This window comes from Amaranthus tricolor, chromosome 10, assembly GCF_026212465.1.
Source record: "Amaranthus tricolor cultivar Red isolate AtriRed21 chromosome 10, ASM2621246v1, whole genome shotgun sequence".
NCBI lineage: Eukaryota > Viridiplantae > Streptophyta > Magnoliopsida > Caryophyllales > Amaranthaceae > Amaranthus > Amaranthus tricolor.
In genome coordinates this window covers 13,809,885-13,827,438 of record NC_080056.1, presented here as the reverse complement: position 1 = coordinate 13,827,438, position 17,554 = coordinate 13,809,885, and the positions used below count along the sequence as shown (strand labels likewise).

Below are 17,554 nucleotides of genomic sequence, written 5' to 3'. Positions count from 1 at the left end.
TGTTCCAAGGGTGATCCAACACTTAATTTTACGCCTGATAGTGGACTATGTATGCTTATAAAATTTATCTGTAAGTTAAAATTTTTAACAGCCCGCCATTGCGAGCCTAGTTTTATTGCTACTATCCACCCTTTTTCTTGACAGACAAAAACTGTTCGTCAATGGACATGATAAAAAAGTTAAAAATACAACACACCAAAAATGGGAAATATATGATTACTAAGTAATGTCTAGTGCCTTTTGGATTTTAGTTTTTGTGTTTTAAATTTAATAGTAAAACCCTAAAAGTCCACTCTGTTGGACTTTCAAAGTAATCAGACTATGGATTTAGAGTCTAGGATCTTGGAATATTATATCTTCTCATATTTTTTTCAAATAGAAAAAAATTAAAAAGTGTATATCTTCTCATATTTTTTTCAAATAGAAAAAAATTAAAAAGTGTATATTAAAAAAATAAGCGGGTGAGTGGGTTTACCCATATGTATTACTATTTTAATTTTTCAAAAATAATATCGTCCAAACCTGCTCATTTTTCAAGTCGGATGAGTCGAGTCTGATGGATAGTCCACTCACAAACAACTCAAGTCAATTGTATGTTGCTATATTAAGAGTTACCAACAATAGTGGGCTAAAGATATTAATTACAAATTCAGATAACAAAAGTTGTAAAAACTAATAATGTTGTGTTTAAGGAGATATCTCAAAATATTTAATACATTGTTTCAATAATTGTCCTTTATAATTTTACTGTTAATTTATATTTGTAGCATGCATGTTTAATATTTTCTTTTTTTTATTTTAGTTAATTTATTAAACATACCGAACTGATCAGGTGAAATCTAGTTCAACACTAGGCCAGGTGAACTCAAACCCTAATTCAATCTAATCAAACTTAGACTTGGCTAGATAAGCATTCCACTTAAACTACACCTAGATGAGTTTACCAAATTCACTCTATTGAACTTGACAAAGCAACAACCTAAGTTAATCATGAGGAATATATTAATCCCTAATTAGACCGCCTTGACCTGAAACTAATACGACTCAAACACCACATGAAACATTAAAGACAATATCTATTAATAAGGAAAATTTGATATATCCAATTTCAATTTTCACCCATTCGCTAAAAATAATAAATTAATTCTAGTCAACTTTACTTTACTTTTGCTCGTGACATATGCTTTCAAAATTTGATCAATTAGTGCATGTAACCTCAATTTAAAAGTTGGCATTATTTAGGAATAATAAAGTTGGGATTATTCCTAGTGAACGGATGAAAGTTGAAATTTTATTATTATTAAATTTTCTAAATAAAGAGAAAATAAGATTTTGAATTGGGGTTACCTACAATAACCGGTTAAAATTGAATATGATATGTCATGAGCAAAAACAAAGCAAAGTTAATATTATTTATAAATAATTGAAAGTAGAGACTATAACCAGCGGTCAACGAACGTGTCAAAGTTGAGATTATTATTGTCAAAATTTCTTATTAACAAATGTTACTACTCCATAAGCTAGTATGTTTTATATTAAAGGAAGGATATTAATTTTCAAATTAATTTTCATTTGAGCTTGTGCTGTATTTAAAAATGATGATTTTATTTGAAAATATAAATTTAATATAAATTTAATATTTGACAAATAAAAAAATTTAAATTTAAATTTAAATCAAATCTACCATTAATATTAAAAAATAGTATAAATAAAAATTTAAAAATAATTTTTCAAATCTAAATAAAATATTTATTGCAAAAGGCAACCTTAAAATTTTTCAAATAAGGCTCGTGTATACAGAAAATAAATGAGTGAAGGAATTCTGAAGTCTCAATCTGCTGTAAGATTCTAGGCTCTACCTTTTTATGCATGAGCATCTTCCAAATTCCATCCACACCTTCACCTTCACCTTCACCTTCCATATAAATGATAACAAAAACCTACGGTTTTTATACCTTCCTTTGTTTCCATGGCGTCAACAACTGAACCCCATAACCATACCTTCAACAATCTCATCTCCAATTTCATCCAATCAACAATCTCTAATTTCTGTTTTTTCATTCACCATAAACCCAAGTCATCCTCTTCTTTAATACCCATAATTCCTACAATTACCAACTCTTCTGGTTCATCTAAAGTTTTTCTCCCACTTCCTCTCCCTTTCACTGAGTCAACTCAGAATGACTCGTACCCTTCCACTAGTTCCATTCACCGTCCTGGACAACCTGAACCCGGGTCGGGTTTCCCTTCAATGGTCCGAATTGGAGGGTCAAGGTCTTTTGGAAATGGTGGCATAGGTGGAAACGGTGGGCCTGCTTTTGTTGGACAAGTTTTTAGTATGTGTGACCTCACTGGGACTGGTCTTATGGCTGTTTCTACTCACTTTGATATCCCCTTTATTTCAAAGAGGTAAAATTTTCAATGATTTGTGGCGAAAATTTTGAACTTTATTTGGTTTTGTTGTTGATTTTGTTGTTAATTTGAACTCCAATGGTTTAAAGTTTTGAACTTGATGTGATTTTATTGTTGATTTTGTTGTTTGAAGTTTTGAATTTTATGTGTTTTATTGTTGATTTTTTTGTTTATAGTTCTGGAATTTCTGTGGTTTTATTGTTTATTTTGTTGTTAAAAGTTCTGGAATTTATGTGGTTCTATTGTTGATTTTGTTGTATGATGTTGTTTAAGACTATATGTGGCTTTATTGTTGATTTTGTTGATTGATGGATGGAGCTGTTATTTCTTTGGAGATGGGTTGTTTGTGGACTGGATTGTGAACTTTCTAAATAATGATTTTAAGAGAAATCCAAGTTCATTGTGTGGGTTATGAAGATAACTGTTGTGAATTCAGACTTGCTTAATTGCTTGTTACGAGTCGAGCGGTATGCAGAAACATAGGTAAAATGAGAAATTCATAAAAGAGGATTGATGCAAGAATAATAATAAAGAGGACAAACAATATAATCTCCACTATATTATGAGTATTACAAATTACCCCAAATTTTCATGGTAAGGTGCAAAGTAGTATAACTCTCACAATTTAGAAAATAAAATTACAATAAAGTTTTCGAAATAGTGGTTAAATTTAATGAGATTGTGTGGTGGATTGTAGTACACAATTACAGATATAGGTTTTATATAGCTTAGTATATGACATACGGTGCTCACCACCTGACATCAAAGTGCACAAACAAGGCTGCGTAGTATTTTATCGACCGCATTATAAAGGTTATATAATTTATCGATATCAACGAATATCTCATGGATTTGACCGATATTTGGTTATATGAAAAATACCTCACTTTCATCACCGTGTCGTTATTGCAAGCATGATCGTTACCATATTTTTACATATGTTTTCAATAATACTCATAATACTAATAGCTTAAGAAAGAAAGAACAAAAAATAAAAAAAACTGCAATTGTATATAAAATAATCATGTGCTCATGTCAAAAAGGTAGGTGTAGTACTTTATATCAAGTACTCTAACACTTGAATCCCAATAATCAAGGGAAGTAATATTTTATTCCTTTTTTTTTCCCATTAATTGAATTCAAACTCGAAAGAATTCTTGAAACTCGCCCTAAAAAAGGCAATCTCGCCACAACAAGCCATAAAGTTCAATTCTGAACGACCAATCCTGCAGGTAAGCTTTGTGGTGTGCCTTTTTTAACCCCTATAACAAAGCACGCGATTTTAGAATGGTTCACTAAAAAATCGTGTTAGCTTGGCTGTTCCAAGTCCATTCGACCGAGTTTTGACACCATGCGCTAATCATCCCTATGCATCTCCATACATCGATATGTATACCATTAAGCTCATCCGCTTTCTTTAGCTTTATTTTCTTCAAAAAACTCTCCACCTCAATTTTATGTATTTTTTAGTTTTGACACCATGCGCTAATCATCCCTATGCATCTCCATACATCGATATGTATACCATTAAACTCATCCGCTTTCTTTAGCTTTATTTTCTTCAAAAAATTCTCCACCTCAATTTTATGTATTTTTTAGTTTTGACACCATGCGCTAATCATCCCTATGCATCTCCATACATCGATATGTATACCATTAAGCTCATCCGCTTTCTTTAGCTTTATTTTCTTCAAAAAACTCTCCACCTCAATTTTATGTATTTTTTACATATTTCATCAAAGAGAATAATTGTTGTGTCTCCTACGTCATTTCCTTATTCTTCATTAAATAACTCATCAAAATACTCCCTCTATCAATTCTTGATGTTCTCGTCCTGAACTAGAAAATTTTTAATCTTATCCTTAACATACTTTACTAAACCTTTGTCGTTAGTTTTTCTTTGCTTTCTCTTTGCCATCTATAAATATCTTTTTCTCCTTATTTAGAATCTAGTTTGTCAAACAGTTCTTCAAAATCCTTTAATGTTGCCTCGTGCATTACAACTTTTGTCTTGCTTTTGATTTTCTTATATTTTGCTAAGCTTTCCTCATCCCTGCAAAGATATCGTTTTTCCTTTTGCTTGATAATAACCTTGACCTCCTTATTCCATCTCGTTGTATCCTTCTTTACAAGGAAACTACCCTAGTTATCCTAAAACCTCCTAGGCTATTTGAGTGATTCAAGTATTTATTTTTGTCCAAATATCCTCTGCATCCAAAGTCATCTCCCAATTAGTTCCTTCAACAACTTTCTCGCTAAAAACTTTAGCATTATCCTCATTTATCCTCCACAATTTAATCCTACATTCTTCTTTGCCTTTCTTTACCTTTGGTCTTGCTTGAATACGATTATCTAGGATAAGGAGTTTGTGTTGAGTGACTACACAATCTTGGGATAACCTTTACTGTTTAGGCAACTACCTCTATTTATCATCTTTGTAAAAATATAATCAATGTTCATAAGTAATTATTTTGCATCTAGGAATGTTCAGAAAAGTTATTTTGTGTGAATGTTAAGACACTTAAGCCTCTTATTTCGACGGGCCAAAAATTTACTCCCTCTAATTTACTAGTAATGTTCCATTTGCTTTATGCACTCTACCCAATGCACTTATTCAGTCCTTAATATCTCTAATTGTGCATAATTAAAAATTGTGAAACGTTAATATGAATAATCCTTACATTAAGACGAATTAAACAAGATCTACTTGATTATGTTTTAACTTATAGATTAATAATAAAATGCAAATTAAGAGTAAGAGATGGATAGTGTTCAAAAAGCAAATGAAACGTTACTAGTGAATTGGAGGGAGTATTATTCTTTGGTTTCAGATTGTAATAGACTAATATAAAATGACATTAAATCATATGCACTTATTATTTAGGTCAAGTTGCACATAATGTTTGCTACCAAGAGTTTATCAGAAACAACCTTTTTGTTAGTGTTATCACTAACTGGAGTAAGGTTGCATATAGGGGTGTCAAACAGGTCGGGTTGGGTCGTTTTCAGGTTCGGGTCATATATAAATGGGTCAACAGACCCTTGACCTGAACCTGACCCATTTAATTAAATGGGTCAAAAATTGAAACCCCGACCTGATCTGTTGCAGGTCGGGTCAACCTGCTAATGACCCATTTAACCTGCTTTTTTTTTTCAGGTCATTGAACCCATATAATTCAGGTCATTTGACCCATTTGACCCATTTGACCCAAAAATTACAATATTACAAAATTACAACATAAAAACTAATTTATGGCTAACACTGTAAAACATTACAAGCTTCATCCATTAATGGAACACAGTAAACATACTTTCATCCATTAATGGAGTTGAAAATCGAACACAGTACAAGCTTGAATTGAAGATCAGGAAGATTGAACTGAAAAATCTTAAAAATCAGAAAAATCGAACACAATCCAAATCAGAAAAAATCGATCAAAAAAAATCAGAAAAATGGGAAACAAAGAAATAAATCAATAATTCTTACCTTGGTGCCGCCACAGAGAAGAGGAAGGAGAAGGCGCACTCCGAAGTCGCACAGAGAAGCAGCAAGCAGGAGACTGGAGAGTGGAGAGGATTTGAGGAAGGCGCCGCAGTTTTTAGGTTTTAGATATTTAGGATTTTTGATATACCAGTAAATTACACATCAAAATTAAAATTGGGTCAGAAAATCAAAAAATAGAGTAAATAAAGAAAAATGGAGTAAAATCAAAATCAAAACAGAAAATATTACCAGTTTAGTAAAACAAAATCAAAATCAACACAGTATTAACACAGATTACACAAATATTACAGTAAAATAAAAATCGATGAAGATACAAGCCCAGAAAATGAAACAGAAAATATGAATCTTGCAAAACATAAAGAAAAATGGAGTAAATATAACACAAACAGAAAAATCGAAAAAATCGAAAAAATCGATAAAAATGAAACAGAAAAATGAAAAAAAAAACAAGATGCAAATTACCAGTTTAGTAAAAATGAAACCCCAACAAATTCGAAAAAATCGAACCCTAAATAACACAAACAAGAACCAAATTATTATGAAGAATTAAAGAGAGAAAATCAGTTCCAGCAATCAGCAATGAACATCAAAATCAAACACAAAAAAATCGAACACAATCCAAATCTAAAAAAATAAAATCGATAAAAAAAAACAGAAAAATCGGACTTACCTTGGTGCCGCAGAGAAGATGAAGGAGAAGAGAAGAATGTGTAGGAGGCCGTAGGTCGCAGTCTCGCAGAGAAGATGAAGGTGTAGTGTAGGCGAGAAGAGGAAGGAGAATAGGAAGTGAGGAGGAGGCGGCAGCAGGAAACAAACAAATGTTTAGTTTAGCCGTTTAGGGTTTTATCTGATTTCAATTTCAATGCCTTGCTGGCACGCTGCTCGCTGGATGCCTGGATGATCATAATTGAGTTATTTAAATATTACTTTTAAATATTAAGTTATTTAAAAATTAAAATTTTCAATGGGTTAACAAATGGGTCGACCTGACCTGATTGACCCATTTAATAAATGGGTTAAACAGGTTTTTTTCGGGTTTAAATATTCAACCTGAACCTAACCCATTTAATAAACAGATCAGGTCGGGTTGACCCATTTAATTAAATGGGTCAAAAATCTAAACCCAAACCCGCTAATTTCGGGTCGGTTTCAGATCAGGTTAGCAGGTCGGGTCAGCTTTTGCCAGCCCTAGTTGCATACATCCACCCCAAACCCCACCTAAGTGGAAGACACTTAGAGATGTTTGGTACGAGGAGTGGAAAGGAAATAAAAAAGAAATTCAAAAGGAGGCATAGGTGAAATGATAAGGATTATTGTTAATGGTTGTTTGGTATAACAATGTAATGGAAACACTTAGAGTTAAGGCTTAATTGATCTATTACCACTCCATGAGATATGGAATCATACTAACAGATTATGTTATCCCAAAATAAAGGATTGGGTTATCGAACATACCTTTAACAATCATTCAGTAACGTAAATGGCTTATTGATTCTGTTACTCAACCTCAAATTTGATATACCAAGCGACCCCTTAATAGCATTGGGGTAATGGAATGAGATGGAAATAGGAATAGGATGAAATGTTAAGACACAATAAAATATATTAATACTTATCTTATGAGATTGATGCATTCAAATATTAGTTCCTCCATTTTTATTTAGTTGCACTCAAGGACAATTTGACACTATTCATCAATGTCACTTAATTTTCATATTGTCGTAAATCGATAGGTTAAAACACAGTCATGTGGAATCTTGTTAGAATCATCTCAATGTGAATTTTGTTGATTTTTTCAGTTTCTATAATTTTTCGACGTGTATAATTAGAGATATTACCGATTGAATTAGTGCATTGAGGCGTGTGAAACTGTCCTGGGTGCAAGTAAACAAAACAGAGGACGTATATGTTCGAGTGATTGATGACAAAGTATAACCTATAACCATATTACTTTTGCATGCCTTTGAGGCCTTAATTTTTTGTTACTTGTGGTAATGAATGTTCTTTATGTCATACTAGGTTCTCCATAGGGTCTTTATACGTTAGCATTTTGTTTTGAATTGTTGTTCCACTCTAAAAGAGAAGTATGCATTTGGAAATTTTGATGTAGGAAATAAAATTGTCAATTAAGCGGCTATACTCGATCTTCAATTTCTATTTGGCAATTGGTTGCGTTGACATAACAAAAATAACACTCGGTTTTCTCTGCACTATTAGCATTAAGTTTTTGTGCTTAACACTCAATATTTATAAGCCTCTGTCAATGAGGGCTTCTTAGAGATGTATTAAGAGTATGTTGCACATAGCCCTTAGCCAAGGTATTAACTTGTCAAAGTCATGGTTAATATTTGGGTTTGCATTTAGCTCTTGAAATTACACTCTCTTGCAACATGTTTCTTCATTGGCAATTGCTGGCTATTCTTTTTGGTGTTTTTGGGTTAATCTCTAAAAGCAATCAGGTTGGAAGTTAGTAAAATGACAGATTTTTGCGAGCAACCAATTTCCTTTTGGCATATATAGATGCCACAAGCCCACAACGTTAGAGGACTAGACAAATATCTTTTGGTGTATCCATAGCCAAATAGGCTCTTCAAACTTTATGGAAGTTTGGATAAAAGGTTTTTGCGAGGAACTAATTTTCTTTTTTCTGGATCTTGAGTGATTAATGTGAGAGCTTCTTTTGCAAAGGACTTCATCAGAATGCTTAATTGAGGTACTGTGTTCAAACTAAGATGCTTTCCATGTATAAGGAGTGTTTAGACTTTGGTTCTCAAGTGAGTAAGGAAATGAATTAAGGATGGGACTAGACAAACAACATTAAGTAACTTGCTTTGTTTGTTTTATTGGTTAATGAAGCTTCATTTCCTTGAAATGATTTTGTTCTAATTAAAAGACATACATAGAAATATTTTATAAACTATGGGAACCCTCCCCTTACATCATAGTGCAAAAATGCGGTAACGGGATTGACGGGGTTACTTGGGGTTTAAACATGCTATAGGTACTTGGGCTTGATATCTTCCATTTTAAATAACTAACTCATAACTAAATAAACACCGAACCATTTGTTTTAGATATTAAATATTAACTTCCGTCAAATCCTTAAAGCAGAAAAAATGTGCGCCCAAATCTCAAACCATCAAGTATCACTCAGTCCAACACGATAATTGTACACGTGTTGGATACTGACACACAAGGATGTGTGTGTCCTGGTGTCCTAGATCACTGACAACACCAACCATTTCGCCTTTCCCACGCAGGACCCAATGTCTTCAACGTAACACTATCATGTAGTCTTTTTCTCCTTTGTTGTCATTAGGTGCCCCAATGCAACTAGCCTAAATGAGTAGTATTGACTAAATCTTATTCTCTCCGTCTATTTATGATGATTGAGGTGCAAGGGTTGGTGTTTGTATTTTTAGCACATAATTTAGGAGAAATGGAGAGGTTTAGTGGTGCCAATTTGGGGCTGCTGTAGCTGTATTGGGTGGTTGTGCACTGCTATGAACTGATTAATTGAACTAAAACAGTAAAACAGAAATAAAATAATAAAAGGACAAAAGTAAGATTATATTATAAATTGGATGATAAAGAAGATTACAGCCCTAAAAATGGTAAAAGAAAGATGAATCAAGCACTTCCTGATGCTTGAGATCTCCTAAAATGGGTATAAACACACCCACTAAATGCTTAACAATTATCATGATATTCTATTACTCTCTAAACCCCTCTATTTATAATAAAACCCCTCTTAATACTAACTTATTTCCCAAGTTACCACTAACATTTTGATTACCTAAATTACCCCTTCATAAACTAATTACCTGAAATACTAGCTCATAACATGAACATGTGGTGTTTTTAGCATGGTGAGTGGTTGTGTTATTCATTGAGGTTGTTGGTAGGGACAATGCAAAAGTTGGTATCTAGTCTTTGCTTCCATTTATCATTTATGTCATCTGTTATAATAGTGAACTTTCACCTACATCTTTGTGGTTAAACGTGTGATAAATAATAATGATTTTTTACTTTATCTATCTATAGAGCACCGGAGTGGATGAAGAAGATGTTTACAGCTGTAATAAAGAATGAAACAGGTCCTGTCTTCCGTTTTTTTGTGGACCTAGGTGATGCAGGTTTGTCAAACATGTATCTGATTGGGTTGCATCTTATTCTAGGGCATTGTGCATGCTACTTCCATTAAATCTCTATGAGTTGGTTATTTGGAAAACCTCTTGAATTTTTTTGTTATTCAAACGATTTGATAAAAGTTATTCATACCATTGTGGAAAAGTCTTACTGTACTGCTACTCTCATTGATGTTTTGGTTCTTATCAAAACTGGATCTTTTGTCGAAATTATAATTATAAAGTGTATTGTTTACTTGTTGGCATGGCACTTTTCGTATGTTTGATTTGTAATTGCTGAATAAAGTACCTGTGCTAATTGCTTTCATTTTTTATAGTTTCCTACGTTAAAAGGCTAAACATTCCCAGTGGCATCGTGGGTGCTTGTCGACTTGATTTAGCCTATGAACATTTCAAGGTATGTTGATCTCATGCCAGGAGTTTATGCTTAGTTAAGAAAAACGCAACGTAGATTCATAATGTGATGGTATTTTTGTCTTCCAGAGGTTTATATGATTCTGAGTTTCATATACGAGCACTGAAGATAACTTGTTTTGAATGATGATGCTTAAGCATCTTCTTATGCAAGCATGCATTTTATGTCTATACGTGTACATATTTATCTCTTCTTGGTCCTAATTGACTGGTTGACATCTTTAAGTGCAGGAAAAACCCCATCTTTTCCAGTTTGTTCCAAATTCGAAGCAGGTTATACTTTATAGTCAATTAAATTCAGTAATAGTTTGATTAATCCATTCAGGATTCAGAGAAGATGCATGAGGACCAACTTTGATAATCTTTCTTGTTGCAGGTGAAAGCAGCTAGCAAGCTTCTAAAAGAAAAAAAGAAAGTAGGTGGGGGACGGATTAATGGTGTTCCTGTTTTCTCTGCTCAAAATTTAGATATTGCAATAGCAACTCCTGAAGGAATTAAGTGGTAAGCTATGTTATTATATTTGCACAGAACGAAATGAATTTTTATCCGCAATCCGATTGTAATCCGACTATTAATTGAGTAGGGTATTCAAGTTGATTTATTCGGACCGTCCCTAAAAATTAAATATCCAAACCAAAAGATAACCAAACATCCACATGGATTCTTCTCTATTTTAGGTTTAGATCTTTCATATCTTTTTCTACTCCTATAAACTAAGTCATATTTGGTCTTCTTTGCCCTCTTTTTATGTTTCACAAAGTTCTGACTGTTGGCTATTAAGAAAAAAAAAGTGGTCCAACAAATTTTCTCTATTGGTTCAGAACTAACCAAACCAAGTATTAATAGTCTAGAATTTCAAATTACAAATTACAAAATTTGAAATTTCAATTAATTATATTTATCAAGCCAAGCAACATAAATAAAAACTTAGATTACAAATGCAATAATCTTTATGAAAAATAATTAGCAATCACAATTTAAAAAACAAAGCTTAAAGTCGGAAATAATGTTCAACATTCACAGACCACAATGCATGACAATATATTGGAAGGAACTTCTTTTTTTTAAAAATTCAAAAGTGGTGTAGTGAAAAAATTTGGTAAAAGAGCAGCCAAGGGTTTGAACCTCCAACCTACAATGTTAAACAGCATGTGCTTTGCCTGTGAGCCGCACGAACGGTATTCCTGCAAATATAAGTTGTAAAAAATATATAAGGGTTTTTCTTTTTCAAACTATTTAATTTTTTTTGCTTTAGTATGGGTTTGGCTGAACCCGATGGACTCATGCTGTAACTGTCCCAGTCAACAAGCCAAAAATCATTGGAAAAAGCTTACACTTTTTGGTTTTTTAACTAATCAAAAAGCCAAAAGCCAACCAAAAGACCAACTAAAATTCCATTTTCCAAACACTACCTATAATCAAATGAAACTTGAATTTGATGTTGAAACTACATAAAAATCAAAATGTCAAAATACAATTCATTCTTCAGCCAACTTAATTTTTACATGAACTATTGATTAAATAATCTTCTTGAATTTAGATCACAAGTATTAACACTTAAACTACCCACATTTAACTTGAATTGAAAGGTAAATGCTTGACATTGAATCTCTTATGAAATGTTAATAAAGATGTATATAACCAAAACATTTTTTATATGTATTTTAGCAATTTTTAATTTGTTAATATTACAAATTCCTTTTGCTTGTGAAGGAGAATTCATGAGGAACACCACAAAGTTTTTATTATTGGTTCATGTAGTCGACTCCAGTTTTTGACATTACTGTACACTTGTGAATGATTATATTGTAAATTGGAATTTGTTAATGTGAATTCACAAATCTTTTTCTCCAGGTACACACCTTATTTTTTTGATAAAAAAGTTTTGGATAACATATTAGAGGAATCAATTGATCAGCATTTCCAGTCTTTGATTCAAAGCCGTCGTGTGCAACGGCGGCGTGATGTTATTGATGACAACTTTGCAGCAGATATCACCGAAGAGAGTGCAGAAAGCATATGGGAGCCTGCAGAGGTGAGCTGATATAAATACCTTCGTGTTTGTTTCATATCAGGCAGATTTGTTGCAACACTTGCCTCCTCCGCCCTCCACACCCTTCACATATAAAGGAAAAGGAACGCATTGAACACCTAACATACTTAAATTCGTAAAATGTATCAGAAATATAACCTACATTTTACTCCATTAAACGTCTTAATAGAATGTCATAACACATAATTGAATAAGTAACTAAGTATTATAATAGGAAACACCTTTATCTATAAGTAGTATACTATCTCCTCTACGGATATACTCTCTATATATAATTCATTCTCGTGGTTCCCTGTTAGATTCTTCTTAATTCATATTTTTTTAATATCAACTTGTAATAATGTTTCTAAATGCATAGTTAACGGGTATATTTTGCTATAAGGGTCAAGCGACTCAACTTTGAATATGTTTCTTTGATTGTTCTTTTCTCGTTATTTTTAGGTTCAGGAAATAATGGATGAAATGGGACAGCCTGGAATACCATTAAGTGTCATATCAAAGGCTGCAGAAATGCAGCTCTTATATGCTGTTGACAAAATGCTTCTCGGAAATAGATGGTTGAGAAAAGCAACTGGGATTCAGCCAAAATTTCCATATACGGTGGACTCATTCGAGAGTAGGTATTACTTTGAGATGCTTATGATGTTCTCTTCTTTTATATTTGTAGTGTATAACTTATGTGAGACTCAGAATGAATGCTTCATTTCCCATATTCTGTGTACTTGATACTGGATAAAGGGAATCAAAAGGTGAGAGCAGAGATAAAGTGGTTTTGTATCTCCCATTGCTCCGCTTTGGGAGGTGGATTTATTGGTGGGCGTAGGGTTGTAGGAGTATTTACAGTTATTACACCATCATATTGTCACCCTCTTTGTTGACTATCACCATGATAAAGCCACCTCCCTGTAGTGGTGTTACTAGACTTGATATTAAGTGAGTTTAAAAAATTAAAGTTAAATTCATCGCTATTATCAATGTTGTATAAACAATAATTTTGCAAATAGAAATGAGTACAACTTAATTTGTCTATCCAATTTTAATAAGGCAAAGCTTGGAAGTAACTAGGGAGGATATATAAAGCTTAGAAATGTCAAATTGTGGTAGTTTGGCAGAGGAATACAAATTTGAGCTAAAATTAAAATCTCTCATAAAAATTAGTAATTCATATTAGTCCACAAGTTATTTGACACAAAAAAGTCTTAGCCTGTAATACTTTTTAAATTCATTAACATGTGACTCTATTAACAATATAAGAGTTATTGCGTAAAAACTACACCGCATGGCATAGCATTGGCCGCATTTTAAAGGTTTTCAAAACAAACAAAACGATATTTTTTGCATTGTAATGGTATTAAAAACTGCGTTTATGGACCGTATCAAGGGAAGGGATATCTTATGATTCGACCGTTATTTAGGCGTTAGGATAATCGCATTACTCCCATTACCACATCATTTTTCTGGTTCGCAATCTCAAGTGTTAACATTTTTACTCTATGATGAGAGTAGGTTATACTACTTTCACGTATCTTTACAAATAGGTGTACTGAGAGAGTTTTACGTTTTAGCAAATGCTAAGTGGGATTATTTGAACCCAATAAGAATAGCGTGCCTCCGTCTCTGCCTCCCCGCTTTGGTACTCATGTAGTCATGTACCACTTTGCTTGCAATTGGCTTGACCTGAGCTGACCATTGATTAACTTTTGCCCCTTATCATTTTCATATAGCGAGTAAATGAATTATTTTTTTCCCCATTATTATTTTTGGTAGTTTTTCCAAGTACTATATATGTTCGCTTTTTGCTTAGCTCTGAAAAGTAGTTCCCACATTCCCCTATTTATTTGTTGTCAAACAAGTTCTCTCTAGTGTACATATTTTTAACTAGCTCTGTAGAAATGGTTTGTGTAAAACTTAGATGATTGGAACTTTTTATTTTGTATCTAACACTAGAATACGTCTTTGCTTATTTAATGCCCTTGTTTTTGGACTAATTCGTTCCACTTTTCTATACAACATGTTCACCTGCAATCTTTTTTTCAACTTATCCGTTTGTTTCTTCCGCTTAAGTATCTTAATTAAGAAAGGAAATCACAGATGCATAGATTATGTGGGTTTTCCTCGGAACTAATGTGGACTTTACAATTTCTTTAAACCCAAACTTGATAAGAAAATTTGCATGATATAAGTCTGAAGAGAAAAATTTCAGATTTACATCAAAGGAATTTGCTCGAGTTTTTGTTCAGGTAACATTAGAGTGATCAACCACACCCACCAAATTTTAGACAACTACCTTCAAGACGAACTCTGTTAGGGAGCTCTAGTATTTGATGATCTATGCCAGAAAGCTAAAGGAGACTTATTAGTCAATTTTCGATATAACAAACTCCTTTAATGGTTTGGTAAATGTGCGACTTTAGGTAGAAAGGCAAAGAGATATCATATGATCAAAGCATTTTCTTCTCTCATGCCCCAAACTCTTCATAGCGCACAACTACATTTCGAATTTCCTGTGCAGGAGTGCTGTTTCTCGGTCAAGAGCATTAAAGATAGCTACCTGTTCTGCAAACTCAGAAACGGAAAGCCTAAATGAATTGCCAGAGCAGAATGTTTCTGCACAGGCGGGACCAGAAATTAAAGAGCAAGAAATTTTACAGCCAGCTAATCCCTGTGCTTCATGGAGAGATTGGCTAAGACCACCTTGGTTAAAACCCAAATGCAAGACCAACAAAGCGGATGATTCAAGGTTTTTAATTCTAACCTCTGCCGTGAAAAACTTCCTGAGAACCATCAAAAGGGTTGTTTTTGTTGATCATTTTCAGATTATGTAAACAACTGAAGGCACTTTGTTTCTGACAATCATGATTTTTTCAGTTTTGTAGAACCATCGAGAGGTTATTTGAAAGAAGAGCTTCAAAATAGTCCGCTTCTCCCAAGGATTACGATGGTTGGTATTGCTACAACTGAGCCAGGACAAATGAATAAAGCCACTATAAAGAAGACCATGGAAGATTTAAGCAAGGAATTGGAGCAGGAAGGCCATGACAACTCTGCCTCTAAGAACTCGGGAAAACATTTCCATGAGGATCGAGATCCTCTTTTCGTAGCAAATGTTGGGGATTATTATTCAAATATGGGAACAAGTTCACCTCGATGGCTACGTGGCACACAGATAAAGATTTAAAAGATACCGTAATTGATTGTTCTGCGTTGTTTACATCGTGTAGTTTGGTTGGTACGACTCATAACACGCAAAGCGACCATAGTAATCGCTCTTGGGCTGCTACGAATTGCTGCGGTATTTAATGTCAAGAATGAAGGTTTGCGGTAGAATACTTGAAGTTAGTTGTATAAAATCTTACCGAATCGAAATTGTTAAAAATTTCGTGCCTCAAATCGTTGATGAGATGCAAGCTTAGGGTGTTATCTTGTTAGGGATCATGTACTATATTTTATATTTACTTGTGTACTCATTGTTGTACAAGAAATTAAGGATATTTTAGTAGATTGTAAGAAAAAGTTTTATAATTTTCCATATGTCCTTGGGAAGTGCATGGTTTGTCCCGTCACTTCCATTTATATGAGAGCTTTTTTGGGAGAAATTATGCAATTAATAAACCCGAGTATTTGTTTGAAGTTGACAATGTAATGTATTTTTGTTTAGCAAATATCAGCGTTTGATCGTCCGTCCTTGTATTAATCTGTTGCTGGTAAAAGCTACTATTTAACAAATATGGTGTGAGTCTAAGTTATGGATTTTTAATGGTTTTTATTACCCATTTTATTATGCTTATTCGTTTTATTTTCTTTTTTATTACTATTTATTTTTTACTTGTAATTTATATTTTATTTTTTGTATAAAAAGTTAAAAATATATTTAAGTGAGATATTGTTTGATTCGTCTCAATGTAAGATTCATAAACTGTAAAAACATCTTTAAAAAATTAAGATAATTATTAACAACACAAATTTTTGTAAGAAACGGTCTTTTTGAGAGATCATTTCTAATTAGGCTGATTCATTATATATTTTTTAAAATATTGAAAATAGGCATTAAGAATACGATAAGTAAGCATTAAGGATAATGTAAGTAGACATTAAAAATGCAGTAAGTAAGTATTAATCTTTAATGAATTGAGTTTAAAATACATCTCTTAAAGTGATAATTTCTCAAGAAACTAGCTGTAATACCAATGGTTTTTATAAATGGTAATGAATCTAAGCCTACCCACATACCCACCACCTTCATGGCACAAATTTGCCAAACTGAAAAAGGTAGTGGGATAATGCTAATCATTCGATAACTCTTTACTTCTATTGGTAAAAGGGGAAGAAAGTCTTCTTTGTTAGAAATTATTGGTATGATAAGCTTAAAATTGATTGGATTTAGGAAACCTGCTTTGTAGGAATAATGTAATTTTCATAATTGTTATTGTTTCGTGACTTCAAATTAGCAAAAAAAGAAAATAAGGTATTTTAAATAAAATATAAATATTTGGTAATGGATGAAGAGAGATATTGAGTCATAAAGATGTAATTAAAATGTATGAATTAGATTAAAAAATTATAATAAACAGGTGTATTATTGTCCATAAATAGAAAAATATTAAATGAGTAGAATAATCAAAAATAACAAATAATATTAAATGACGGAAACATAAGAGTATATATTTTGTTGTACCCATGAGTTTGTCACACTAACAATAGTAGTTCTTTATTGGGAAAACATGGCACTCGTTTTCTTGCCAAACCCAACATGTTTAATTTCTAACACTTACAAGATATCCCTTTCGTCACTAAATCTTGTCATAGCTTTGTGTAGGACCAGACTTTCCTATCAAATATCTATCATATTCATAATGGCTTGCTAAACATTAACTTAATGCTCAATTTAAATAAATAAATGTGCAGAATTTTCCTTTTGTCTTTAATTACGTTCCTTAGAACATGTTGTTTCCATATTTTATATTAATATTTTTACTTACTAATTTTTCAAAACTAATAATTTTAAAATATTTATGCAAAGTG

At 32.6% G+C, this 17,554-nt stretch overlaps 1 protein-coding gene across 1 annotated transcript; it reads left to right on the top strand.

Moving 5' to 3' along the window:
* The first annotated feature begins 1,787 nt into the window (after positions 1 to 1,787).
* On the top strand, positions 1,788 to 16,054 carry LOC130825458 (uncharacterized). Its single transcript, XM_057690698.1, has 9 exons — positions 1,788 to 2,409; positions 9,962 to 10,053; positions 10,383 to 10,462; positions 10,711 to 10,752; positions 10,856 to 10,980; positions 12,334 to 12,514; positions 12,974 to 13,152; positions 15,045 to 15,272; positions 15,401 to 16,054. Exons 1-9 carry the CDS (start codon positions 1,970 to 1,972, stop codon positions 15,708 to 15,710), a joined length of 1,677 nt encoding a protein of 558 aa, XP_057546681.1. The 5' UTR covers positions 1,788 to 1,969; the 3' UTR covers positions 15,711 to 16,054.
* The last annotated feature ends 1,500 nt before the right edge of the window (positions 16,055 to 17,554 follow it).